The 27,214-nt window shown below is 37.1% G+C and overlaps 1 protein-coding gene across 3 annotated transcripts in view; it reads left to right on the top strand.

Moving 5' to 3' along the window:
- The window catches only part of LOC145988610 (lipase 3-like), a 41,493-nt gene that overhangs the window by 5,782 nt on the left and 8,497 nt on the right, over window positions 1–27,214 (top strand). The window contains exons 1-4 of one of the 3 annotated variants that reach the window (XM_083123613.1): window positions 1,014–1,274; window positions 22,945–23,057; window positions 23,642–23,843; window positions 24,632–24,746. In XM_083123613.1, the coding sequence (XP_082979739.1) occupies window positions 22,950–23,057; window positions 23,642–23,843; window positions 24,632–24,746 (425 nt within the window). In that variant the 5' untranslated portion in view covers window positions 1,014–1,274; window positions 22,945–22,949. Of the gene's footprint in view, window positions 1–1,013; window positions 1,275–22,445; window positions 22,477–22,944; window positions 23,058–23,641; window positions 23,844–24,631; window positions 24,747–27,214 lie in introns of those variants that run through there. The other 2 variants (XM_083123614.1, XM_083123612.1) reach the window with 2 other exon arrangements.

Here is a 27,214-nt window from a genome sequence, read left to right as displayed (position 1 = left end):
GTCTATTCTTGCTTTTGAAGGACATTAATTTAGGAGAAAGTTTTGTTTCAGATCAAGTAATATGTGGCGGGCCGGATTTTCCTACTCAACCCTGTATTTGCCATGTTTGTCGCTCTTTAGCTGGCCAAATCTTAAAGACAGTTTACTCGTAGGAGGCTACTGAAGAAAGTAAGAAGAAAGACTACTGGGAATGCAGAGAAGGTTGTTGAGGAGTGACAGCAAGAAGTATAAGATGGCCACTTCCAAGATGTTAGCAGAATGGAGGAAGAGGTGGCGGAGTGTTACGAGTGATTGATTGAGTTGGTGTTTTAAGGCTAATCGGGACTGGACCTACAGTTTTAAAGTGGGTTCCGAACCACTATGTGCCTCCACCAGGTATCGAACCCGGGACCAGTGTTACGAGTGCTCAATGGAGTTTCATTTGAAATGTGTCGAATTTCTTCAGCCCAAGGATTCGTATTGAGCAGAAAAATTAAAGTATAAGAAATGCAATCAAAAGGCAATATCGAGTACTGGATGTGTTACTTTTATTTGAAGCGCGAACAGAAGAAAGGAAAAGAGAAATTGAAGGGCGAGATAGAAAATTAGAAGAGAGAGAGAAAAAATTGGAAGAGGAAATTAAGAAAGATAAGGAAGATTTAATAATAATAGAGGGCAGAAGGAGGAGAGATAGGGAACAGAGAAAGGCTGATAAAGAAGACCAAAACCGCAAGTTATCAGAATTTATCAGAAGATAAAGCTTCTAGAAGAGAGTAGGGAGCTTGACAAAGAAGAATTATTTGGTCCCCCTGTCCACTTTATGCTCAGATAGGCTGAACGAGGCTCAGGTTTCCTAAGGGGAGTTATATCCATCTTTGGTTAGTAGCGAGTTCCATATTTTGCCACCTTTTCTGCACTTTTTTAGGATGGTGAAAGGCGAGTTTGTGTCCCCATCAACCCTCCCCGGACACGCCACTGGCCTCAGTCTAAATTGAGGATATTGGTGTGGCTGTATACTACACTACTGATCCACAACTCTAGTATTTCAAGTTCCTTTTTGAGCACAAGAGAGCCTTCGAAAAAGGAAGCCACTCTGTCTGAAGTGTATGCTTTTGATCAGCGTTGTAGGCGTAAGAGACATAGGATGCATTGAAGGCAAATCATCTGATACAACGCTTTGATTGTCTCCGACCTTCAGGTGGAACAGTCCAACGATGTGTGTCTCTGCATCGTCGTTTGTAAGCCACCAGAGCCAGTTTTTCAAAGTGTGGCGGCTTACTTCGTCGGTACCTGACGTAAGTACAGTAATTATAGTTACGTAGTTCTTTCTAGAAACACGCAAGGAAAATAATTACGTAACTTCAATCGAGGTTGACACACTACGTCCCTTGTTTACCTGAAATTCATATTTGTAACATCAATCGCTTCTGCGGGAGTATATGACCGTCAAAAGTGTAATTCTATTCAGAAATATTCTGTGACTCGCGTAACAAGATATATGCCATGGTGAAATAGATAGTATCATTATTACGAAACATGAGCTTCGTATGTATCTAACATAAGACATGAAATCTCAATTACTCTATGTTAATTAAGATATTTGCCTAAATCTAGTCACAGATCTTATCAGCGTCTCTAAATCGAAGTGTCATAACTACTGCTAGGATTTCTACGACGTCATATTCTCATGACGCAGACTGACGCTACTTATTTCATTAATAACTTTTTCTAGGTCTTGGACCAAGGAAGATGCTCCTCCCCCCCTTTTCCCAGGCGAGAACTAAGAAAACTGGAAAATAATCGGATAAATATTATACGTAACACATGTTACTTCTTTCGTCAGTATACTTTCATGTGCTTCCAGAAAATTGAAAAGTATTTTATTAAATTTAATGACTTCAAGAAGGGATATCCGATCCTCGCAATCGATATTATCGATATCCCAAGTTTGTGCACGTAAACGACGGGAAATACAGGAAAATTATAATTGTAATGAGAGAATTGGGAAAGCTATAATTTATTTTCGTAGGTTTAGATAGTAATATGAAAGTTGCACTATTACTCAATCAGCTGCATCTTTTCCGGCACACGTGCGTGAAACAATAAGATTGAATTATTGAGACAGAATGAACTGGACCTGTTGTAAGTTAGATATTCCTTGTGGCTTTATGGAAGTGAAAATAAATAAACATATTGTCTCTTTTTTCATCCTTGGTACCAGTGTTGTTTTAAGTGCCTTGGAATATTTAAGGAACAATCATTGCACTTGATATTATTATTGACTAGCATAACGATTTTAAGGCATAAAAACATTCAGAAACGTGTTATCTTCTTCCACTTCGTCGTACGTGCGTGTAAGAATGTTTGGACTACACTATCACGTACCTAAACTGAGTAAAATTGGGTAAGATATAGGCTAAGAAACGATTTGGTGGCCCAGTGTGAGATTTCGATCTCGTTACCTAAGGCTTCATGTTGGAGTTCCGACCTGGGTATGGATGTATCTTTTTAAGTGCCCCTTCATATCTTTCATCTAATCTCGTCGCCGCGATTAATCAGACCTGGCAGAAAATCGGCGTAAAGTAAGAAGATTTACCAATACTCTCAAACGATTTGATAACATATTTGCCAATATTTTCTATTTCCTGCGATTCCCCATTCTCTCAAATGTCAAATGAGAGCACGGCATTTCGAAGTTAAATTTATTTTCCGAAATCGCTTGAACAAAAGGCTCAAATTCTAGAAGTTACAAATTATAGTTTATAAATTTTGTTTGTTTCAGTTGACTGGTTGAGTTTGGTTTAAAGTCCACTTTATGCACAGATAGGCTATCCGGACTGGGCCTACAGTTTAAAGCGGAATCCGAACCACTGTACAATGTGCCTCCACCGAGCATCGAACCCGGGATTTAATAAACCTGGATTTTCTTTTACATGCCCGCGCTAAGTTATGACTTTGTAACTCAAAATTAGTAACTAAATATACAAACATGTAATTTGGTGTACCGAGATGCAGTGATTTATGCCCACATCCCAACACGCTTTCATGGCGTGGTGCTATGCACAGGGGAACACTTTACCTTTTTTATCCCAACACGCTTAAAAAATTCAACAAGACCTAAAATGTTTCATAAATGCCTAAATTTTTGTCACTTTGACTCAAAATTTACCCTTATTCAAGTTCTAAATACGGACTTATATGTCCTCAGATAAACCCTTGCCAAGATTCATATGTGAAAGGGTAAGTAACCCACAAGCACCGAGCTCGCTTCCGTACATTTCACTTTATCTCGCACGTGACACGAACGGCTGGAATGCCTCACCGAGAATTAAAACCGGTTGGGGGCATTCGTCCCCAGACTAAGCTATTTGCAATGAACTGCCAGAAAACTTAGGCCACGCTGTTCAACCGCCACAGGTAACTGCTCGCGCTTTTTCTTTTCCCAGTCAACTTGTGAATGCGGGTTCATTTCTTGCTCTCTGATTGGCTGTTGAAAGTTACGGTGCTCTGATTGTGAGAATATCTTATTTGCGCTGTACGTTAGGTTAGGTTAGGTTAGGTTAGAAAGCAGCAAATTTGCGCTGAAAATAGAAAATAAGATATTCTCACAATCAGAGCACCGTAACTTTCCAACAGCCAATCAGAGAGCAAGAAATGAACCCGCATTCACAAGTTGACTGGGAAAAAAATCGCTAACTGCTCCTCTGATAAGCTCTTTTCCATTTCAAGAACTGGGGGCTAAACAGGTGACTTGACGACCGTTCATAATGGCCTCATACCTTAACCTTTCCAAACTTGGCCAATGAACGTAGATTTGCAACAAAATGTGAGCAAAAAATTTCGGTTTTTGTCAAGGATAGGTAATGCACAAGAAACAAAAGGGAAAAAAAAGGATTGACTTTACTTATTAATACACACATATTTATTTCTGTGTGTGTGGATGTAGCCTATGTATAAAATACTAATTTCAATAACTATTTTTGAACTTTGTACCTTCCAAAGCAGAATTTTTCCTGCGCCACTGTTTAATGTAAAACGTCTCTAGAGGGTATTTCTCAGAGCCTACGTAACATTTTCACAATATTACATACATTTGGTTATATACAGCTGTATAAAACTGCAATGCAGGTATTCAATGTGATAAGAAATTTGCAGTGGGGGGATGGAATTCTACTGACTGTTTAGAGACAGCATGAGACAATGCTTATGTATGTATGTATGTATATACACAAACACGCGCGCGTGTGTGTAGGCCTATGTGTATGTACCTTTGTGTCTGCTAGAGGAGTGGGTATCGAACCCGGGACCCCTCGATTACAAGGCGACGACGCTACCACTGCGCCATCGGGGAGGCCCCAATTCAAATATCTAGACAATAGACAAATATATTAGTAGGCAAATTATCCATCAACCCGTTAATTCACTCTGTATTCCGGCAAGTGAGGTTCAACAAATGAAACAAAAATGTCAGTTAACAGGAAAATCATTTTGCCCTCTCACAAGCATAACACAATTACTTAAAATAAGAGAATATCGAAGGAAAAAAATAGCGATAAACAACTTTCCTATTATTTTCTTAGTTGCCGACGTGCAAGGGTGGCAACAGCAACATTAAAAGATTAAGATAAAATATTAAGAACCACTGGTATAGGAAGATAACAAGTAACGATCAGTGTACGAATTTTATAGCAGATCGTTAAATATTGCCCCTCAAATTTAATGTTCGACCACCCCCTCTACACACACACAACACGCAGTACAGAAATTCACATTGCACCGTGGTTCGAATCCCACTTTAAACTGTAGGTCAAGTATCGATTAACCTATCTGTGCAGAAAGTGCACTTAACAACAACAGAAATTCCTTGACAATCTGAAGATTTAACACTGATAATCAAGAGCTGCGTATCCCACGCAAATTTATACTCAATCCCTATCAAAATTTCAATCTCAATTTTAGACCTATTGTTGATATTCAAGAATTGTATATCCCCTCAAATTTAATGCTAAATCCCCCTTTCCGTGATAATCTAAGATTTAAAACTGACATTCAAGAGTTGGATATTGCCCCCCTCCTCCCCCATGTCCTCCCACCAGAATTCGAGTGACAATTTAAGGCTTAATATATAGAAGCTGGATTTTGTCCCCTTCAAAAAAAAGTTAATACTTATTACCCGTTATAAATCCCTTAGCAATCTACAAATTGTTCTTTATGTCGAAGTGATGTTTAAATAATAACGTAGTTCAACTTCCGTCCAATGTTGTATTGTTTATCCAATCAAATTTTTATCACAAGTCCTCCCCCTCCCCCCAAAAATAGTTCGGTGGACGCAAACTGCACCCACAAACCCACCTATAGTCAGCCTACTCTCCATCCAGGAAATGATAGCCACAACTATTCAGCGTATATTGATTGCTGTATTGAAAGGTGTGCTAGATCAAAACAAACTTCACAACCTAGTTTAACGTTACGATTGGCCTTTGTACATATTTACACTGATTCTAAATCCATAACATTGCTATCTCCGATATCTATCGCTACTGTTCCTTCGTACTACAAATACAAGAATCCAAAATAAATATATTATAGTGAAACTGTAATATCTGCGTTACTAGAATCTCTAACATTATACTAAGAACTTCAAACTTACCAGGCACCTGCTTCAGTCATGCTTGTATCTGAAATCCAACCTTCTGCCCTTCAAACAAACGTACTTCCGTAAGTTTCAACACGAAATTTGCGAGTCAATTCACTATCTCACTCTCTCTTCTTGAACACTATTTGTTGTAGATTCAAATTCGGTGCAGGTCGACCTAGTTTGTCTGTCTTTCTATCCTGACTTCTGGAAGATAATCTTCGCTGTTCATCGCTACAACTACCGCAGTCTGCTCACAACCATCGAAAAAGCTACACTTCACCAACGATCAATCACTTGTTGTACAGAAAGCGAAGAAGATAGAACGGGGTTTCTGTCATGTCTTGTAAATACTATCGTCTTACAGACTGCATACTGCCTGTGAGTCCAAGGTTCAACACAAACCGGAGCGGGCTATGCACAAGCACACACTAGTTGCGTAAATGGGCGAAAGGTGGCGGGCCGAGTTGTTCTCTCTCTCGGGCAGGGTTCGTTCGACAGTGTCGCGTGACTATAAAAAGTGTGCTAAGAGTGTCAAAACCAACTCCCCTAACCTGCTAACATGCATTATTTTTACAATTACACCTAGTTGTAATAATTCCTAGTCGGTTACTGACTTCTCGACGCATCGTGTGCACGTACACAGATCCAAGATCAACAAATCCTTTCCATTTAAGCTGAACGCTTTTTTTTTATATGTTCACCGCCCTTAACATCTATCAGTTATTTAAAGCTATGAGTGAGATACAACCCACGTTTTACGTGAAAATGTATGATGGTAAGGTTAGAAATATATGGCGATGAGCAAGGAGGGATTTATAAAATTTGGGCCTTTAGGCTATCCTTTGTTTTAGGCCCTACCAACATCATCATCTTCATTATTATTATTTCAATTGAATTTTAATTGATGTTTTAAGTCCACTTTATACACAGATAGGCTAATCGGGACTGGACCTACAGTTTAAAGTGGACCGAACCACTGTGCAATGTGAATCCACCAGGTATCGAACACGGGACCACTTGATTACAAGGCGACGACGTTACCACTACGCTATTATAATTATTAACAGTGTTGTTATCATGGTACTTCACGTTCACTAATTGAATGCTCTGTATTAACAACACTTGTAAACTTTAAAATATAGATACATCTGATTAAAAATTATTCATTATACTTCTATAAAACAATACAATTAGATTTAACAAGAGAACAGGCTTCCCCGATGGCGCAGTGGTAGCGTCGTTGCCTTGTAATCAAAAGGTCCCGGGTTCGATACCCGGTGGAGGCACATAGTGGTTCGGATCCCACTTTAAACTCTAGGTCCAGTCCCGATTAACCTTACTGTGCATAAAGTGAACTTAAAACACTAACTCAATCAAACCAAACGAGAGAACACTATCCTAAAACTGTTTCCGTCTGGCTTCCATGACAACAAACTGATGAATGCGACATCAGTAATCGCTGTGAAGGATGCCAAACTAGATAGTCTGTTATCCGACGCTGAATTTCTGAGGGCAGTTTTAATTCTCTTTAGAACATTGAACGGCTGCTCTCCACTGGCATTTGATGGCAAAATTACTCACAAGAATTCTCAGAGGAATGTCAAGATTTGAGAAAAGCACTGTTAAATGTTTTTCACGAATAAGTTTTCATTCGTTGCTTCAGTGAAGTGTAGACCCTTTAAAAATTCTTGAAAGTCGATGGTCTTTGTCGGGTCTGCCTCGTCAGCGTCTCATTTTTGAGGCTATAGACTAGGATAGCCTCGTGGTAAATTCCCGGCTGGCGATGAGAGAAATCCACCAAAAAAGATAAACTTGGCCTATATTACCTATTTTATATTGCTAAAAACTACCCAATTTAGACATCACGAAATCAGCAGGCTAGATCAGGGTGCCGAAATGGACTGGTGCGAACCGGAACGACGTTCCGGTTTGTGAATGTCTGGATTCTATCCGTTTTGTTAAAATTTCCATTTCGAGTCCCGGGTTAAAGTATATTAAGTTCATGCCATGGAAATATCTGACATAAAGTTGTTTTTTTTTTTTTTCAATGACTCTTGCATAATTTTGGTTTAACCACACACATACTAAGTTCTATTCAATAGAAATTGCGGATATTTTTTACGAAGCCTACCTATGGCCTTCTCGATGGCATAGCGTCGCCATCTTGTAATCAAGATGCCCTGGGATTGATACACGGTACATAATGATTCGGATCCCACTTTAAACTATAGGTCCAGTTAAACTTTTCTGAAGGTTTTGTTACTGTGTGACGCTTCGTTTCGACGCTTCGAGCTTTCGAAAAACGGTATTTTATTTTGAATGCTTCTGTAACTACTACACAGCCCTGGCTGAAAATTGCCCTAATTGATTGACTTTGTAAATACTATAAACATAATATAATATCTATATGTAAATAATGATGTGGATATCCGCTTGGTATGTCTTAAAGAAGCCGCATGGTAAATTTGGCTTGAAATGTAGGCTTACCATATTTTTTTGGGTCCAACCCAGGACATATTCGCGATCAACTCGTTACTGCCGAATTTCAGTTCTTTTTACAATAATAAATAAAAAATAAATTGGAATTACTTAAAAGCCTTAACATTTTATTGGAACATTAAACTATTTTCAAATATTTCATTGAATAATACATTTTCTGATGTTTTGGAAACCTCTCTGTTCTAGGTAGTTCACTCAGTTGAACTTTTCACTAGACATGACTTTTTCAGAAATGGCTTGTTTCTTTTAATAACATCATAAAATTCACAACGTGAAAGTTCTGCATTAGTTTTAACATTCAGCAGATGATTAACAGTGGATACTAGAAGTCTACCTCTTTATGCAGACCAAATATTCCCCATAATTGAAAATACTCTCTCAACTGGAGCAGATGTTCCAGGCAAAGACATAGCAAACTCAACCATTTTAGAAATGTTGGTACATGAAATGTTAGTCTTTTGAAACACTTTAAAAATTGCTTGCCACTTCAGTAGTGTAATTGATGATACAACCAGGACCGGAAAGGAAGAGTACCCCTCAAGCAGGTTTGGCTATACTTAAAACAAGCTCAACATGGCCATATGAGCTTTTTGCTCTAGTGTGGAACCCTGTCTAATCCAAGGATTTTGTAAAAATGCCCTCGGGAATTTTTCAGAAAGGAAGAGCTCCCTCAGATTGATTTGTGCATACTTAAAACTATGGCAAGTTCTCTTATCATCTTATTGTTTATAGTATGTTTTTCTGTCAAAATCCCAGGAATCTTGAATTGATATCTATTGGGTTCTGAGACCCAGTGGAGTGTGGTGCATGGTTTTTATTGCCCTGTAATCGGGAGGCTCGGGTTTGAATCCTGGTAAAATGTGAAGCCTCCCCTGATGGCAAAATGTTAGTATTGTTGTCTTGTAATCAGGAGGTTTTTGGGTTTGAGTCCTGATAGATTGAAATATGTGTGGCAAAATAATATCTCCACACGTGAGATTTTGAGAATAATTATTCCTAGTTGATATACAACTCCCAGATCTGAAAACCTGGTAAAAAGTGTTTACCAGGAGAAGAGCGGGTAAGCATAATTAATTGTTTGCATGTCTTGCCGGCATGCAAGAGATATAATCTACATAGCTAGAAGGGAACATTAATGATTTTTCTGTGCGATTCACTGAAGAGGCCATTAATCTTTCTGTGCGACATGTAAAAGTGTAACAAAGATTATTGAGATAAAGATACACATTTTCTGACACAGTGGCAATGAACTGTTTTTCATGCTGAAACCAATTCTATTCTGATAATACGAGCCTAGGCAAAGACTTAGAAAATATTATGGCAGTTCAAAATCCAATTTTGTCTGTATTAGGGTCTCAGAACCCAGTAAAATGTGGGCATATTCCATATTGAGAAGTGTTAATATTGTTGCATTGTAATCAGGGGCTTTGGGTTCGAGTCCTGATATAAGATTGAAATATATACAACTGCCCACACATAAGATATTCACTGCTAGCTGATAATACAGTTGAGGTTTGTGTGTTGTATAACAGCATAATAGAAGCAAATATCTTCTAGAATTGCTCTGTGACCCTCTTATTTCTTACATCATAAACATATGATTTTTCACCTATGAAAATAACACTACATATGGTGTCATCAGGTAATGCCTCATGGAATTCACAGATAATTTTAATGTTTGTCCTGTCATTCACCACAACTTGTTTTCTTTTTGAAGTGTTGATTACAAACATGGGTCTCTGTGCTTTGAATTCATCTGGTGTGTAATACATGTCAGTACTGCCAGTAGTGACCCTTTTGAATGATGAAAATGCCTCATATAATTTGAGGAAATCATCCTTGGAAATGTCTAAATTGTAATTTTCTCTAGGGAATACCTCATTTCTGCCATTTTTAAGATATATGTTCTTGATGTTGCAGTTATCAAATCTACTTGAATTTTTTTCCTGATTATTGTGTCTTCCAGTCTGAAACAGTACCACCACAAAATCCGGCATGTCATATTGTATACTGGAGAATGAATTTGTAGCATCAAACTCATAATATGTACCAGATGCGGGCTTCTGTACAGATTGATATGTATAAAATTGCAGAGGAATCTGTGGATTTTTTAGGATATCAGCTTTGTGTTTAAGAGCATAACTGGCCTCATATTCAACAACAGGGATTCTTAACTCCATAGTCTGAATAATGCATTTGCCTGCATCAGGTAGGGTATTAGGCAGAGCTTCTCCTGTAGAGTTTAATGTGCTGTACATCATCAAAGCATTATTATCATTGGCAGCTCTTCTAAATGTAATTCTTAAACCACCCTTCCACATAATATCTTTGTAATCTGAGAAGAATCCTGGCAACAGGCGCATGGGGAACAGCACTGTGTGGTTCTTGGTTAATATTTTATCACCAGCCTCAAATCCACCTATTTTGTAGTAAGAAGCCTCGGTTTTGGATAATTTTAGTGTGGCCAAAGCTGTGGAGGTAATGCCGGGATAATCCACTCTGTTTATAACAACACCATGCTTTCTGATCTCAATTTCAGAGAACAGATGCGGCACAAAATTGTCCACCAATCTTATATTTGAATTTGCCGGATAATCTGTTCCATCGAGCTTTACAACATCAAATTTGATGTATAGATCTGCTCTGTGGGGGTGTATAAATCCATCCCCTACATCAAGATCAACCTCAATCTCTGTGTTGGGTTGATTTAAATTTGCAAATGTCCTCCTGTTTGGAGGGAATGATTGTAGCTCATAACTCTCAATATTTTCCATTGTATGTATTTTTATTTAAATGTTAATCTCTATGATTGCAGTTGTTGTGGCTCCAGCAAAATCAACTAATTCTTCTTTTTCATTAGTGATCATCAATTCAATGTTATCTATTCTGTTGTGGCACACAGGAAAATATAATGTTGGGGATGGATTGTAGATGATTGGCTCCATGAATTCGGAATTAGGTTTGAATGTTGCAATGATGCCAGTTTGTTTGTGAGTGCCTATGCCATTTGATTTGGTGATCATACCCTCGGCCACATTACAGTGAATATTCAGAGTCTCTATGGCTAAGAATTTAGGTATATTCATAGCAGTGTGTTTGATGCCTGCTTCAAGTTTTGTGTTGTTCTCAAAGCCTAACAGCTCTCCTATAGTACCCAGATCCACTGTTTCTGTAGCAGATACAATCTCTACTCTGTGAGTGACAGAATTTTGACTTAACACTACACCTCTGGGTAATTGAGCATTTAGAGTGGACAGATTATATTGCCCTGGAGTGATGACAATTTTTTGATCCCCTACTGCAATTTTGTTGTTGTGGTGTGTAATATTAGGGATCAGGTACATGCCGTAAAATGCTCTAAGAGCTATTGTTTTGGGATACACTATGTCATCATGCAATTTGAGTTTCAATATTGAATTTTGGCTGGTGAGATGGAATACCCCCATGATGTTTTAAATACCACAAGGCCTTTTGAAAATTTTCAATTGATGGTTTATTTATTTGAGACATATATCTGAGAACAGATAAACACAAATGTCCGCAATTAACATCTTTGAAGTTTTGAACACGGGCATTATTGTAATAAAGATTGGGTGATTTTAGATATTTTACTAAATTTTCAGGTGGAACACCTCCAAATGAATCAAACACAAATGCCTCATTGTTTAAATATTTAAGATAACAGATCCAGTGAGTGCCCTGATTTTTGTACTTATCCAAATTAACAATGCCACACTCTTTGTTGAGTGGTTGTTCTGGTAAAGAATCAGACATGTACACACCCCTAAAATTTTTGATGCCCAGTGGCTTGATTAAAGCTTCAATATCTTGGTTTGTAAGCGGCTCTTGTTTTTTTTAAACTTATTCATGGCTCTCTTAACACCTTTGCCTTTTTTCTCCATGACCAGGTTATGGCGCTTCTGCTCATCTAATTCTGCCCTATTTTTCTTGGCATCTATTACTGTTTTTGCTATGGCAGCTGATCCCCCGGCCAAGCTCCCAACAGCCCCGAGAGCTGCTAAGATGGCCGGGATAGTAAATATGAAACCCCCCACATGTGATTTTTTTCTAGATTGCTGTAATTTTTTTAATTGAGGGGTACTAAGCAACAATTTCATACCATGTCCCTTTGCAAGACAAGAGCTTTTTTTCTTGCGCTGCTTTTTGGTCAAGAGACTGTCAATAGTTTTAAGAGATTTAAGACCTTCATAAGGTATTTGATACATAACACCCTTGGCCTTCATCCTAGGTTTATTATATACATATTCACAGTCCCCACCCCAGTTTTTGTTTGGTGCTCATAGCTATGGTGGTCCCCAATGCTGCTATTTTTTCACTCAAAGAAGCATCTTTGCTTACAAATCTACCAAATGCAGCCTCTTCTAATTTTTTGTCTGCAACATGTCTCTTGTCAAGATCAGAATGTGTGTTGTATGCTATGTCATGGTCTCTACAAGCAGCATCTAGGGGATTAACTCCAGGATCACCTCTGTTTAATCTATGCTCCAATTTTGTGCCTGGACCACAATACTGATAGCCTGGAATGTGTAGTTCAAATGGCAGCTTGTTTATAATGTCATTAACAAGGCCCCGACCCTCAGAAATATTCCAAAATTTGGGGGGTAGAGTATTAATAATTTTTATGAGATATCCAATCCCCTTAGGGTCATTCACTATAAAATTAGACAATTTGGTGCTTATCATGTCCATAATTCCAACCTTTTCATTGTAAAAATTGTGGTTGCCAGCATTTTCCTCCCCAGCTATCACCAGCAACCTATCTACAAGTTTCCTGACATCATCAACCCAGACAAATTCTTTAGGCAGGGTGTTGTATTGTTTGATTCCACTACCTGTCTTGATCTGTGACCATATGGGCATGATTAAATTATTGTATTTTGCCCCACTGCTAGACTTAACCCTTTTTTGTGTGGGATCATTGTTCTGGTATAGAGCATCTGATTTTATTAATATTTCTTTGTAATGTTCATAATCTTGATCTGTATAGCTGCCAGGCCTTTTCCTAGTCATCAGTTCCCACAACCCAGGTGTGCCGGGATATTTAACAAAAGCACCTTTTTCTCCGAGACGAGATTCTGAATATACAATCAGATCATCTCCCATAAATGTTACTCTGAAATTGCCAATTCTATGTATGATGCTACCATCAAGCTCTGTGTCAGCATATAAGCCAAACACCTCATCTTTATTGTCTTTAGGTGTGCTTAAATATTTTTGAGCAAGAAGACCCAATTCAATAGGATCCTGAGTAGCTTCAATTCTTCTAGGAGCAATAGGACTAGGTGTATGAATACTGGAAAGTGGGGTGAATGGATAATCTAATATGTTCCTTGCAGCTACAGGTACAAGCTCTGTGATCAAATTTTGATTTTGCTCTGTAACAGTTTTGATATTCTTACCTAATTCACCAATAGCATCAATTATGGGCTGTTCTGTTTGTTTGTGTTTTTCATAAATTCCCCGGTTCTCTGATTTCCATCCCTTAAATCTTTTTACAAGATAATCTCTTAACTTAAGATCGTCAATAATTGGCCTTTTCATGTTTATTTATTTATATTTCAATGTCTAGAAAATTGTTGATTTTATTTCTGTATTTGCCACTAATGGGTGTTCTTGTCATATCAATTGTGACAAACCCATAACTGTCCTGGTTCCAGCACCTGCTGCAAAATTTAGAAAAATCATTGTAGCTCAAGTCCCCACCTACATATTCATCATGTATGTGTTTGAGGTTGGTATGATCTTGATGAAACACACATATAAAATTGCTGTTGTCTCGGATCAGCTGCTTCGGTATTTTAGAAAAAGTCTGTGCCAGGTAGAAGCAATCAATGTTTTTGTGCCGGCCCTGTGTAAAGAAATTTCTAACCTTGTTTTGATTATCCAATATAATGTCATCAAACACAACAACAGAATTATCGAGACATTCATCAAGTGGCTTAACATCTGGTTCAAAAGTAGCAATATCTAATCCATCATATAGCTTCATCAGCTGCTGATATTTTAATTGTTCCAAGCTCTTAGAGAAGATATACAAGTGCCTGTTTTTCCAGTCTAACCAGTTGGGTGCCAATAAAAAATTATCAACCATTAGTGTAGTTTTACCACAAGCAGATGGCTCAACAATAAGACACCTAATATTTTCAGGCAGCAATTTTCCATTTCTCTTATTCTGTTGTTCAGGTTCTGGCAGCCTTTTTATAACATCCCAGGTGCTCATATTATTATTTTGTTTGCATCGATCCAGCTGTTTTCCGGATGACCCAGCCATTTGACAAGTAACTTGTTGCCTTTTCTGCGGATGATTTTTTCTATGAGATATGTGTCAGGCTGTTTAGTTTTGCTGAGCTCTTGTTCATAGAACCTGCCTTTGAGAATTTCTCCTCGGTGATCCTTTATTATATATGTGTTAAGGGTCCCGGGTTTAACTTGAACCACTGTAAATAATTCAGTGCTCCAGTTTCTTGTAAAACCTCTTTTGAATAAGTGCTTATATTTGCTGATTCTTACTTGATCCCCCACCCTGTATTTGGCCTTTCTTGTTGTTGGCTGATATTTAGGATAATAAACAGTGCTGATCAATTTTTGCTCATCAGATGAAGTTACTTCGGAGGGTTTCATGTTGATTGTGGAATGGACCGAGTTGTTATATTTATGTAGAAGTTCTGGAAGAATATTAATCCATTTATAATTACCTTGGAGTGTAAATTGTTTATACATAAGATTTTTTAAGGTTCTGTTGAATCTCTCTACAATTGAGGCTTTGAGATCACTGTAACTCGAATAATGTTGTATTGCCTGGCTTTTAATAAATTGTTGAAACACTGAATTATAAAATTCTTTGCCATTATCTGTTTGCAAATAGCGCGGTGATCTTCCACTCTGATTGATGATTGTCCTGATGGCTTCTGTAACACATTTTCCAGTCTTGGATTTGAGTGGCAGAGCCCAGGCAAATTTTGAAAATGTGTCTATTACAGTGAGTAGATACTTGTAGCCCTTGTTGATTTTGTCTAAGTTTTTCAACTGTCCACTTGCTATTTCAATCAAGTCGCTCTGCCATAAATCATCTATGCCCTTTGTGACTACTGGGAGTCTCTTATAATTATGTCGGGCTTGTCTGTGTAATTCATCAACAATAATTTGTCTAGACATAATATGAAAACAAAAATATTGCAACTATAGGGTGTTCAGCAGCTGATACTACAGGATTTTCTAAATATAATTTGTCCCCTATTTGTATTTTAAATTCCAAAGTGCCATCATCTTCAGTATAGGCTGTTTCTAATGTATTGGGGTCTGTAAAATCCTCTAACTCTACACTGGTGATTTTTTGTTTGTTGTCAGCATTTGTTATTGATAAGGTAGGGTAGTGGTGTGCCTGTGGTTGATGCCAATATTTGATCTTGATTGGTCTCAGTGTGCCCCCAACAAAAAACTGGTAATAAAATTGTACAGGGGACAGCATATATATTTTGCCACCTGGTGTAAATGGAGAATCATATTCTTTGTTGGGGATGCTGTACAATTCAAGAATTACTGTATGTTTTGGATTCTCGATTATGCCTGTTATTTCCTTTTCTGCTGTGAGCAATCTGCTTGTTACAGATTCAAGGTGCTCATTGATGGTCCTAACAACATCATCATGGCCTGGCTTAATTTTTATGTCCACAATAAGTTTCTTGTATTGTTGCACAATCTCTTGAAGCTGGGTGGCAAAAACAGACAGAGCATTTGCTTGATTGGATTCCATGGTCCCTAGCTGCTGCTTGATATTAGCTACAATTTGTTGCAAATTTTCAACAACTGCCAATTTTGAATTTTGAGCAGTAAGATCATGGACCTGACTTCTGATATCCTCAAACAGGGCATGCAGTTCATTAATATGTTGATTGGTTGGTAGAGTGGCCACTGTCTGAGTGAGTTGTTTGATCTCTGCTTGGATATTCTTGATATCTTCTGATTTCAATATCCTATTCACTGCTCTCTTAATATTTTTAAGTTCCTGTGATGTAGGAAGATTTGATACTGTATTTTGCAAAGATTCAAGTGCCAATTTTACATTGTTTAATTCAGAAGCATCAGCCACATTTTGCATAGCATTTTGGAGCAGGGCTATATCTGCCTGAGTGGGTGTGGATTGTTGTAAAATTTCAAGTTTTGTTTGGATATCATCGATCAAGTGATGAAAATGAGATAGCTCAGATTCAGTGTTGAGGTTTTCAAGCTTTGTGATTTGTTGCTGGACACTAACAAGTGTGTCTACAATACCGGGCAGGCGGGATTCTAGAGTTTCTTGTACATTTGCCAAATCACTTTGCACTGCTGCTATTGTACCTTCAAGATGGGTTATGGAACTTTGAATTTTTCCAAAATCTTCATATGTTTCAAGTTGCAGCTTAATATTTGCTACACTCCGAGTTATTGCATTCAAAGCATCAGAAGATGGCAAATTGTTCATAAAATTTTCAAGTGTCTCAATTTTTTCTTTAACCTCGGCTATGGCATTGTGCAGAGGGTCCAGATTAGGTATTTGGAGTGATTGAATCTGTTCTTTTAGAGTGGAAATGACTAGATCAAAATCTTCTTGTGATTTTATGCTTTTGACAATTGTTTGGAGCTGTGCCTGAACATTATTTATCTGCTCTTCCAATTGTTGTTTCAATTGCTCAGAATTGGTGGCCTGGGTCTTAAATTTGGCTTGAAGAGCTGCTACAGCTTCCTCTAAACTTTGAAAATTATCCAATGTGGCCAGGTCAGTATATTTCTGAAACAGCAATTTGAGTTCTGAGTCAATTTTAAGAAGAGGGTCCATGCATTGTGATTGTAAATTTGTAATTTCTAATTGAAGACTGGCATTCAGTGTGGTTTGTAAAGCTTGTAAATCACTTCTTAATTTCTTGACTCTGACATCAAGCATCAGAATCTCATCACTGTGATCTTCATGTCTTGTATGGCCAAATATATCATTAGGCATTTTTGTTTTAGTGGTTATTTATTATAGAGTATCTGATTCTTAATTCTATAAAAAAGGGTATAAGCTTGTCATAAGATCCAAGGACCTCAATATATAAGCAGTCACCAGCAGAAACAGTATATACAGTGCCAGAAACCATGTTTGAGTGCTTAATTCTATAAATATTTCTCCCTATTGAAATCTTGACATCGCCCTCAGGGGTTGTAATAAATTGTAATTGCCCACCTACAGGTAATTGGTAATGATTTAAATTATTGTTAAATATGTACAATGTTTTGCCTGTTTCATCATCAACATCTGTAAGTATGCTGTTCAGATGAATAATTAACAAGCCACTCACTTTAGACATCATATCAGAAGAGGGTTGAGGTGTTGGCAGCTCCATAATAGCCTGTTTTTTGAACCCAAATAAGTTCATAGGCATGTTTATTTATTTCAAATCATGCTCTGTAATTGGGCATTGATTTCCATTTTTCAAATCACAATGCCCCCAAGGTAAAGTATGTATGCCACATGATAAAATGCATCTCTTATCATCATGTGGGTCCAGGGCCACTTTTCTTACAATATTTGAAGTCAATAAGTGATCCACACTCTGAATTCTGGATTCTGATGTTTTGATTAAATTCTGGGATTTGAGGCAATTTTCATAATCTTCAAATTCAAGCTCATTTTCAACAGTCACTCTGCCAATACCCTTGGCCTTTTTGGCAGCAACACCACTACATGTTTTAAAACTGTACACCTTGGCACTTAACCCAGCAAATTTTACAATAACATCACCAAGTGTCTCATCTTTTAACTTGCCAGGCACCTTTTTGTTGTGGTGGTGTTGAATCTTTGTATGTTCACTGGTATCAAAGTATTGAAACAATTCAGGCTGTAACATATCTTGATAAACATCTTCTGTTTGAATATCAAGAATAAAACTATCCGTGTCCATGTACATCAATTTTATATTATCACCATAAAAAGGTTTCAACACATCATAATACAATATTAACATATGTAATTTGGCCAATTCCAATATCACAGCCCCTACATAAATAGGTTTATCAAACTTAATCTTTGTTTTTTTCATGTTGAAAAGTGCCATGTGCTCATCATAAATTCTTCTGTAATTGAAATTAGGCTTTGCAACCAATTTTTTGCTCAGGCTGGGGTCAGTAATTATTTTAACATCGGTATGTTTTCTGACATTTTCAATAGTTTTGCCATATACAGAATTGACCATCAATTTAAACAAGGCCTTATCAAATTGGCTCTTTGCAGATGTTCGAAGCTCTGTATTTGTATCAATATATGGATTCAACCATTTTAAGTGCCTGAACCTCAAAACTTTGCCAATTTTGGTCACTTGAACACCATGATGCATCAGGAACTGGAGGTTTTTGTAATATATGACATATCCCTGTTTCGGCTCCAGAGTCATCATGAGCTTCTTCTGTTTAGAGCCAGGTGAGCACTGAACCTCGGGAATTGGGGGCAGATCAGAAAATTTATTGTGCAAATCATCAGGAATTGTCAGATCAACCTCTAAGATGAGGCCACTGTCACTGTCATCAAAGTCCTGAAGATCTTCAATATTCAAATCTTCAACCCATTCAAGCCCTGCATATGGCAGTTTTTGCATCATGGCATGACCATAGAGGCTGTTTGCATCTACATACACTATATAATTTGATGGCCGTGCTGGATCATAATCAGGCATATATTTGTTATTTGCTCTGGCATATCTCTGAGAACATTGCACCATCCCCCCTCTTATACATTGTTCCATAAACAGATACATATCTTGATCGTGGATCAGATCCAAATGCATTTTAGTGTTCAAAAACGTTGCAGACCATGCTAGACCTGGGGCACTGTAAAAATACAATGGATCCAGTTTATAATTTTGCATGGAAGATTTTCTGAATGCCTGCAATATATCAGCTAAGAGGGTCACATCAAGTTTTAAATATGCCATGTGATAATCACCAAATGTCTTGCATTTTAAATTGTTCCACATCAACTGGGCATGGTGATAATCTTCATCAGTGATTCCAGATCCTCTGATTTTGCTGTAAAACTCTTCTTGTGGTGGCAGGGAACACTCATCAAATTTAGAAAAATCTGTAACATAGTCATATGGATATACACCCTTCCGCCTAATTAATTTCAGGTCCTGATTTGGAAACAAGGCACGTGTGATTTTGAATTGATCATCAGGTAATTGAGTGGCCAGTGTAGCCAGGCTAGCAGATAAAATTCTGTAAGAATCAAGAAATCTTAATTGAATAGGAACACCATTAACTTTAATTATCTTGCTAATAGATATATATTTTTCATCATTTTCAGCTAAAATATTTAAATTCTGCTTGTCAAACCCCTCATACCTGACCAGATGATGGAAATCATAATTGGATGCTCCATGGCAAAATATGGGGACAAATCTTGGTCTCTTGATCTTAATATTGCAGCTATTACACAGGGCCATTAAGAATTTACCATCTGTATGAGAATGGTGTTTCACCTTGATATTTGTATCTGAAAATTCAGAATCACATACCGGGCATTTTTCTGCATTGTTGAAATCTTCAATCTGTTTCTCTGTTAAAGGCAACATAGGCTTTGATTTTAATAAGATGTTAGATGCTATGTCACGGCACTCATTTTCTATTCTATGTGCAAATATTTTGATGGCATCTGGTCCCAAGTATGAATCTTTTTTAGTAACAACACCATCCTGTATAACTATATAACAAAAACTGGAAGGTTCATGTAGCTGGTATGGTGTAATTGCAGATTCTTCAGGATCTGGATTGCAGAATGCAAGAGGTTTGAGGTTCGATTCAAAATCACAGACAATATATGCTGGGTGTTCCAACAAGGCTTCAAACTTTTTGAATTTTGCTTTTTCACTTGGATTGGGCATCACCATATGAACAGGTTTATGGTTGCCACAGTATTTCAGATGCTCAATTAACTTGTTTTTTGCAATTTCTGCATTTTCTTCCCGAACCCCTTTCACCATTTTTTGACCATCAAATACAGTTAAACATCTTCTGCACAACTTAAATATTCTATTAGATTTGTCTAGTTGTGTTCTGACTAAAGCTTCAAGATTTTGTATCAGAGTGTAATGATATGTGCCATCCCCTTCAATTAAGAGCAGATCAATTGGAATAGCAGATTCATCATCAATTGTACTGATTCTGAGAGGTTCTATCGAGCAATTGCCAGTGGAACAAATAAATACATTAATAGATAATTGTTTGCCATTGATATGTCTGGCCTTTTTTTCAAATTTATCAATATTCTGAACAGACATTGGATATTCTAAGCCCTTCATTGCCTCGTCAAAAAGATGTTCATGTTGTTTATAATAAGTTATTCTCTCAGGATTTCTTAAAACTGGATACAAAGCAGCTAAAATACACCACAAAAAGCATTTCTGGTCGGTATTTTCAATATTGACCACGGCTCTTTTGTTTTTGATATTGGCAGGTAATGGCACATATGTAGATCCTTGTAATGAGCTGAATTCAGAAATATTAACATAGAGCTTGTGTGATGAACCGCATAGGCTCCATCCTGATTCTTTTTGCTGCAAATTCAGAGTGTTTAATATTCAATTGATCTATCATTCTGCCTATTATTTTGTCTGAATTTGTATTTGAATAAACCGGTACAGTTTCTGTTATGTGGGGCTGTGTAAATTTTGTGCCATTTGGTTTCTTATATTGTGTAAACAATTTGAGGGAGAGCTTATAAGAGCCATTTTGTGCATTAAGAATTGCCTGCAGATCAGAATTTATATTGTTCAAAAAATTCTCAATACCACATCTTGGCTCTGATACAAACCGATAATCCCTAAGTTGGGCATTAAAACTGCTATGGATGGGTTCATAGCGTGGCTGCTTTGCTGCTCTGGCATTAAGAGGTGCTTCGTGCCTTCTTTTCAGACCAGATGTGGATGGTTGTGTTGATGATTGTGCAGAGCAAGTATTTTTATGTGTATATGTGAAGTATTGCATGCTGTATTTTCTATTGCATTTGGGGCAAATTTTTGTAGGAGTTCTGCATTTGTCTGGGTTACAAATCTTTTGGTGTCTGGCCCAATTAGAGCTAAATATATTTTTATTGCACTGATTACAATATTTTTGATTCGGCATTTTTGCTGTTGTTTATTATATACAATTTCCTGGGTTTCAATTCAAAACTTTATACTGAATAAAAAATATCAGTTGGGTTCAGCTGTGTGCTTTGTGTGTGTGTGTATATGTGTGTAGGTGTGTATGTATATATGTGTGTTAATATTTTTGGCTTTGGTATTTATATAAAATTTCCTGGGTTTTAAATCTAATCTCTATGCTTATTATGACAGGTTGTAAAGCCAATAGCTTACAAGTGGAAAAAAAGAATAAATATTCATTCACACTGACAAATACCTGCACAGACATGCAGGACATGGGACAAATATAAGCTTGACTCTAAATATGAGTGGATTACAACAAATATCATATTTTATTTTGTTCAATATGAATATTTAAACCAAACAGGCCTGTAAGTATGAGAAGCACTGTATCAACACATCTGTTCTCCTCAGTCACTCTCACAATACTGGCTGATGCAATACTCGGGAATTTCTGTAAGTACTGGCGCTGAGGAGAAACATGCAAAGCAAAAATCAATACTGCCGTCTCGGGAATTGTACACACTGACACAGAGGAGAAACATGCAAACATATAATATAAAAAATGAGAGTGTCACGGAGCAATTCTAGAAGGGCTCTGCATATTGCATTGTTTTAATATTAGATAAGCAAATTGAACCTGGTATCCAATTAAACTTAAACCAGAAGTAAATATGTGTGTATATGTATGGGTTTTTGCTTAATTTCTGGTGTGGCCAAAAATATATCAATTTTTGACAAATTTATGGACAAAAATCTGGCTGATGCAACTTTTGTAAGTATGCACAAATCAATCTGAGGGAGCTCTTCCTTTCTGAAAAATTCCCGAGGGCATTTTTACAAAATCCTTGGATTAGACAGGGTTCCACACTAGAGCAAAAAGCTCATATGGCCATGTTGAGCTTGTTTTAAGTATAGCCAAACCTGCTTGAGGGGTGCTCTTCCTTTCCGGTCCTGGTTGTATCATCAATTACACTACTCACTTCTCTTCAATAGTATCTGGTACTTTTTCAGAACTTGAACCACAACCTACCTTTTGGATTTGAATTACCTTATTCAACAATGTACGTTCATCAAATAGAGGTCATCAATAACTATACTGGTAGCTACGCGTATTTTCATGGTTCTCAAAACCCCGGACAGCACTAAGAAAGCAGGACTGTCCGGGCTAATCCCGGAAGTATGGTAAGCCTATTGAAATGTGATGTGCTTCAAATACGGCACAAGTAGCAATGTAAGAACGTGGAAATAACAATCAAAGATGTAGAAAGAGAGATTAGTTTTGCTATTAAGTACCAAGCTCCGAAGAGCAAAACTATGATATTCAGAGCAATTGTGGATTAATCATTGCAAATAATAAAATGAGTAAAATTCTGAACTAGAGAAGGTGCCAGATATAAAACTAAATCTCTGCCTAAAAGTGTGAACTAAAATTTGGAAAAAAAAAATGACAAAAAAGCGTGTTGAAGAGTAAAGCACAACAGTTATAGACATGAGTAATTGTTCCAAAATTTATTTCTTGCAAGTAACATCTCCTTACGATTGGATATTTTAAAGGAAATAGCGCAAAGACAATAAAACATGCCAACTAATTATTCACTCTTTGACTATGAATATCATGAACAAATAACATTTACATTTTTCTTTCGGCAGATATTATGCTGGGAAAGTACCTGAAACTACTTCTTGGAATCTTACAAGCACTAAATATAGACAAGATATCAGCGCAGAGCTTACAAGATATACCTGACGCGGACCTACTAACAGTGAGTGATATTATTATTTTACAACATTTGTGAACATATGTAGTATTATTCTATATGCATATGGTTGAGTGGAAACAGCTGTATTCGACCTCAACTCTGCCATTCATATATTCATACATTCCCGACTGAAAGTCCGTATTGTGTTGAATTTAGCATATTAACAAATTTAACTCCTTCAGTAGGGCATCTGACTGCTACTGGGGAGACCCAGATTCGATTCCCGGTTAGCATCTCAGGTGAAATATTTTTCCAAAATTTCGTGTTGTGGCCAATTCTCTGCTGAAGTCACAACTCACACTGTTTTCTTTTCCACTCATTCAGCGTTTTCGCTTTTTGAGCCTATCACACAATTTAAGTTAAACTATTGTTCCAAACATTATTAGATGGTTAGTTTTTTCTGTGTTTTATATTTCTTATCGCGTCTCGTTTTTTCTTTCGTTTTTTAATTTTTATTATTTTTAAATTTTGCATTCTTTTTCAAAACGATTTTTCCCCAGACCGAGTCCTTAAATTCGGGCCTGCATTTATTTACGAACAATTATATCTCTGTTTAGCATAAACAATCATTTCTATTGATTTTACAGCCTCAAATTATTAAAAAATACGGTTATCCATCTGAGACACATGTGGTTCAAACACTGGATGGGTATTTTCTTACCATACATCGAATCCCTCGTGGTAGAGATGTATCTTCCTCCTATTACAAAAGGCCCGCAGTTCTAGTTCAACATGGAGTTCTCTGCAGCTCTGTGGACTGGATCATCCTGGGACCTGGAAGAGCGCTTGGTAAGTGCCAATGGCGTCAATAGTATCTACAGGATGTGACATTTAATATGGTGACTTTTATATATTTCTAGTATTAACTGGAGTGAATACAATAGTAGTAATTTCCAACCTCCTGAATTGAAAAGTAGCAAACTTCTTGAATTTCTAGAGGTACTTAATTGCAAACAAGCAAATTTAGCATTCTATTCTCAATTCACAAATAATGTGCTAGATTTAGTGATTACTAATATAGAGTACTTGAATTTGGATGCTCCTTTGTTTAGTCTAACAAATTTAGACCATTTTCATTCTGCTTTTGAATTTTTGCTGGAATATAGCACTGATTTTAAAGAATACAAAGAAAACACTAATGTTGGTACTGAACACTATGTATTTAAACAAGGTAATTTCCTGCAATTATATTGTGACCTATTAGATGTTAGTGAGATGAATGTTGAACATCATGATGTTAATATTTTGTAGAAATTCTATATGAATATCTGTCCAAAGTTTGTAATATGAAATAAACAAAGGACTCTGTGTAATATTTTATTGTTAATTCTTGAAAATGTTAAGATGTACCTCGCCCTTTTGACAGTTTTAACTTTAACCTTGATATAGGAAACAAGCATTTCAGAATTTATTTTTCTTTTCATATATTTTACAAATCATGACATACCGGTTTTATGTTACAATAATGGCAAGATTTATAGTTTGAATTTTATCATTATTAAAAAATATATATCTGTTGCGCAAATTCAAAGTTGCATTTGTGTACTACTGAGTTACTCTCTGTTTTATGCTTATAGGGTACGTACTTGCTGACAACGGGTACGATGTGTGGCTTCCCAACCTGAGGGGAAATACATATTCGAAGAATCACACAAGAATGAACCCGAGAGATAAGAATTTCTGGCAATTCAGGTAATGCACACATGTAAAATTATTTTTATTCTGAAGGCTAGAAAACCTAGAACAACAAGTATGCTTTCATGATTTTTTATGGTGATTTATAGCATAAATCTACACAGATGTGACATTAATAAATTACCAGTTGTCAGTGCAAATCATAATTCTATCGAATATTTTTGATACTTCTCATATTTTTCAATATGCATTTACAAATTACGTTACAGTGTCAAGTTAATTCCTCCCTACCCTGAAATCTGTTGTTCTTCTCTAATTTGGAAATCCAATCATGAAGTTATAAACAAACTTTATCTACCACCATGAAAGTAAAAACTCAACGTAGATAAAATAACGCACCTAGATTTCAGTGTTCTCTCATAAGTAGCCACCATACATTCACCTTTCCCTAAGTAAGTTTATGTTTTTATATGTTTTATGTTACACGAGCTTTTTGTGTTACCTTACATTTAAGCTAAATATTTTTTGATTCAAAGGATCAATGCACTTTATAGTTACTTTAAATTCAACATTCCAACAATAGATTAGCACGGTGCATAATACCTTGAATTAATATACAGGGCGGTCGAGAATTAACCGCACCCTTAATGTATGTTATAGTCTAAATGATTTATTCTTATTTTAGACAAAGGCTGCTTACTGATCAGTGGTCAAGTCAGACCGTATTCCATATTCTACATAGATCAGGCATAACAAGTGCCTACGCATCTTTCACTGTATCCCAGAGCTTTTCGTTCGTGTTTGAATGTTTGTAGGCTAGGTGGTATGCTTCTGGCAAATCCGTAGCTAAACGCTGGTTTCCCCCTATGTATTTATTCTCCATCCACTCTAAGAACGAAGGTAATGTAAACAAAACCACGTGATCTCTAAGAAATGTAGTTCTGGTGTTATTTTGCCGATGAAGATATATTGGTCGTAACCCACGACTTCAGTGGCTACGTTGAGTGATATGGTTTTATCACATGCATTATATTTCTACGTGCAATATTCCTGCACATCTGTCATTGGAATAACCAACATAATTTCTCAGAAGCCACGTGTTTTTGCTTGCACTGACTTCATTCTTATAGCGGACAGAGCAGCGGCGGCTCGTGACTTTTCAAAGATGCGTGCTACAACTGATGTGATGCTGTTTATCATGTACTTATAATGCTCCCTACCCCCCCCCCCCCACACACACACACACATACGTGCCGGTTCTGTGGCCACGAACGTTAAGTGGTCGACTTTCGATCTCGCTATCGAAGTTCCGGGTTGGAGTCTCGGCCCGGGTATGGGTATTGTTTGTGAATGCCCCTTCATTCATTTCATTATTACAAAGTATTACAAAGAATACCCATACCCGGGCCGAGACTTCAACCCGGAACTTCGATGGCGAGATCGAGTGCCTTTAAATACAGTGCTGTTGTCAAGATGTTCTTTAACAGCATTGTCTAAACTGCTGACAAAATCAAGGAGCCCTAAAAAATATCCCAGGTTTTGCGGAGGAATCTGTTTCATCGTGGCCGGCCACGCAGGGACAACTCAAAAGCTCCACAGAACTTGATGCAGTCTATGATTTTTGACAAGACGTGGCGATTTTTTTTCAACTTGTTCATTATGAGATTCTAGATAAACGTGGCTTAACTGCGTTGCTATGTTGACAGTTCCGAGAGAGACAAAATTTAACTCATTATTCATGTGCTTTTTGCTTTCACTATGTTTTCTCATATATTCACATACATGTCCTAGATCTTTTACCCCTCCTTCAGACCACGAATTATTACTTCCAAAAAGTATGCAAGGAAATAACGCATTTCGAATTTGACACCCACAAAGCCATGGTTCACTATATTACAGTTTTCTATTAAATCGCCTTTTATGCGTAGCGTTCTTACCTCCCTTTGCATTTTGCGATAGATCCAAATCTGGCAACGGCCGTCCTAAGGCTTTTATTTCTAATTTTTCTTTAAGTGTTCTTGAAGAGAAAGGTGGCTGCAACAAAGAATCCACCGAATTCATGGTACACTAACACACACACACTCACTTTCACTTCTAACAACAACAAAAAGCTAATCCTTCACAACCACTTCACGCGCCACGCGATTTTAACACAATGAACCGCGCGGAAAATTTTCGGATCTGGAAGCCGGGGGAAAATGACGGTACTCTGTAAGTTTGTTTCTTGACTATTGAAGTGCTACATAAACACAAGGAAATATCTAGCATTTAAAAACAGGCAATTTAGATAAAATATAAAATTAGAATTTCCTGAACATAAATTACGTAGCAGAATCCACTTTCGGAAGCAAAAAAGGCACGGACTATAGTTTCAGAGTTGCAATCTTTACAACTTACCACCGAAATAGATTAAAGGCTAAGGGGTAGTGTCAATTCGCGTTCCAACTTTTTTGCAGGTGGTGCAAATGTATACGACATGCTACAAACATTACATAACTCTACACTGATAACGTACAGAACGTTTG

This window comes from Lepisma saccharinum, chromosome 6 (assembly GCF_977018435.1).
Source record: "Lepisma saccharinum chromosome 6, izLepSacc3.1, whole genome shotgun sequence".
Classification (NCBI taxonomy): Eukaryota; Metazoa; Arthropoda; class Insecta; order Zygentoma; family Lepismatidae; genus Lepisma; species Lepisma saccharinum.
This window is presented reverse-complemented; position numbering and strand designations above follow the sequence as displayed.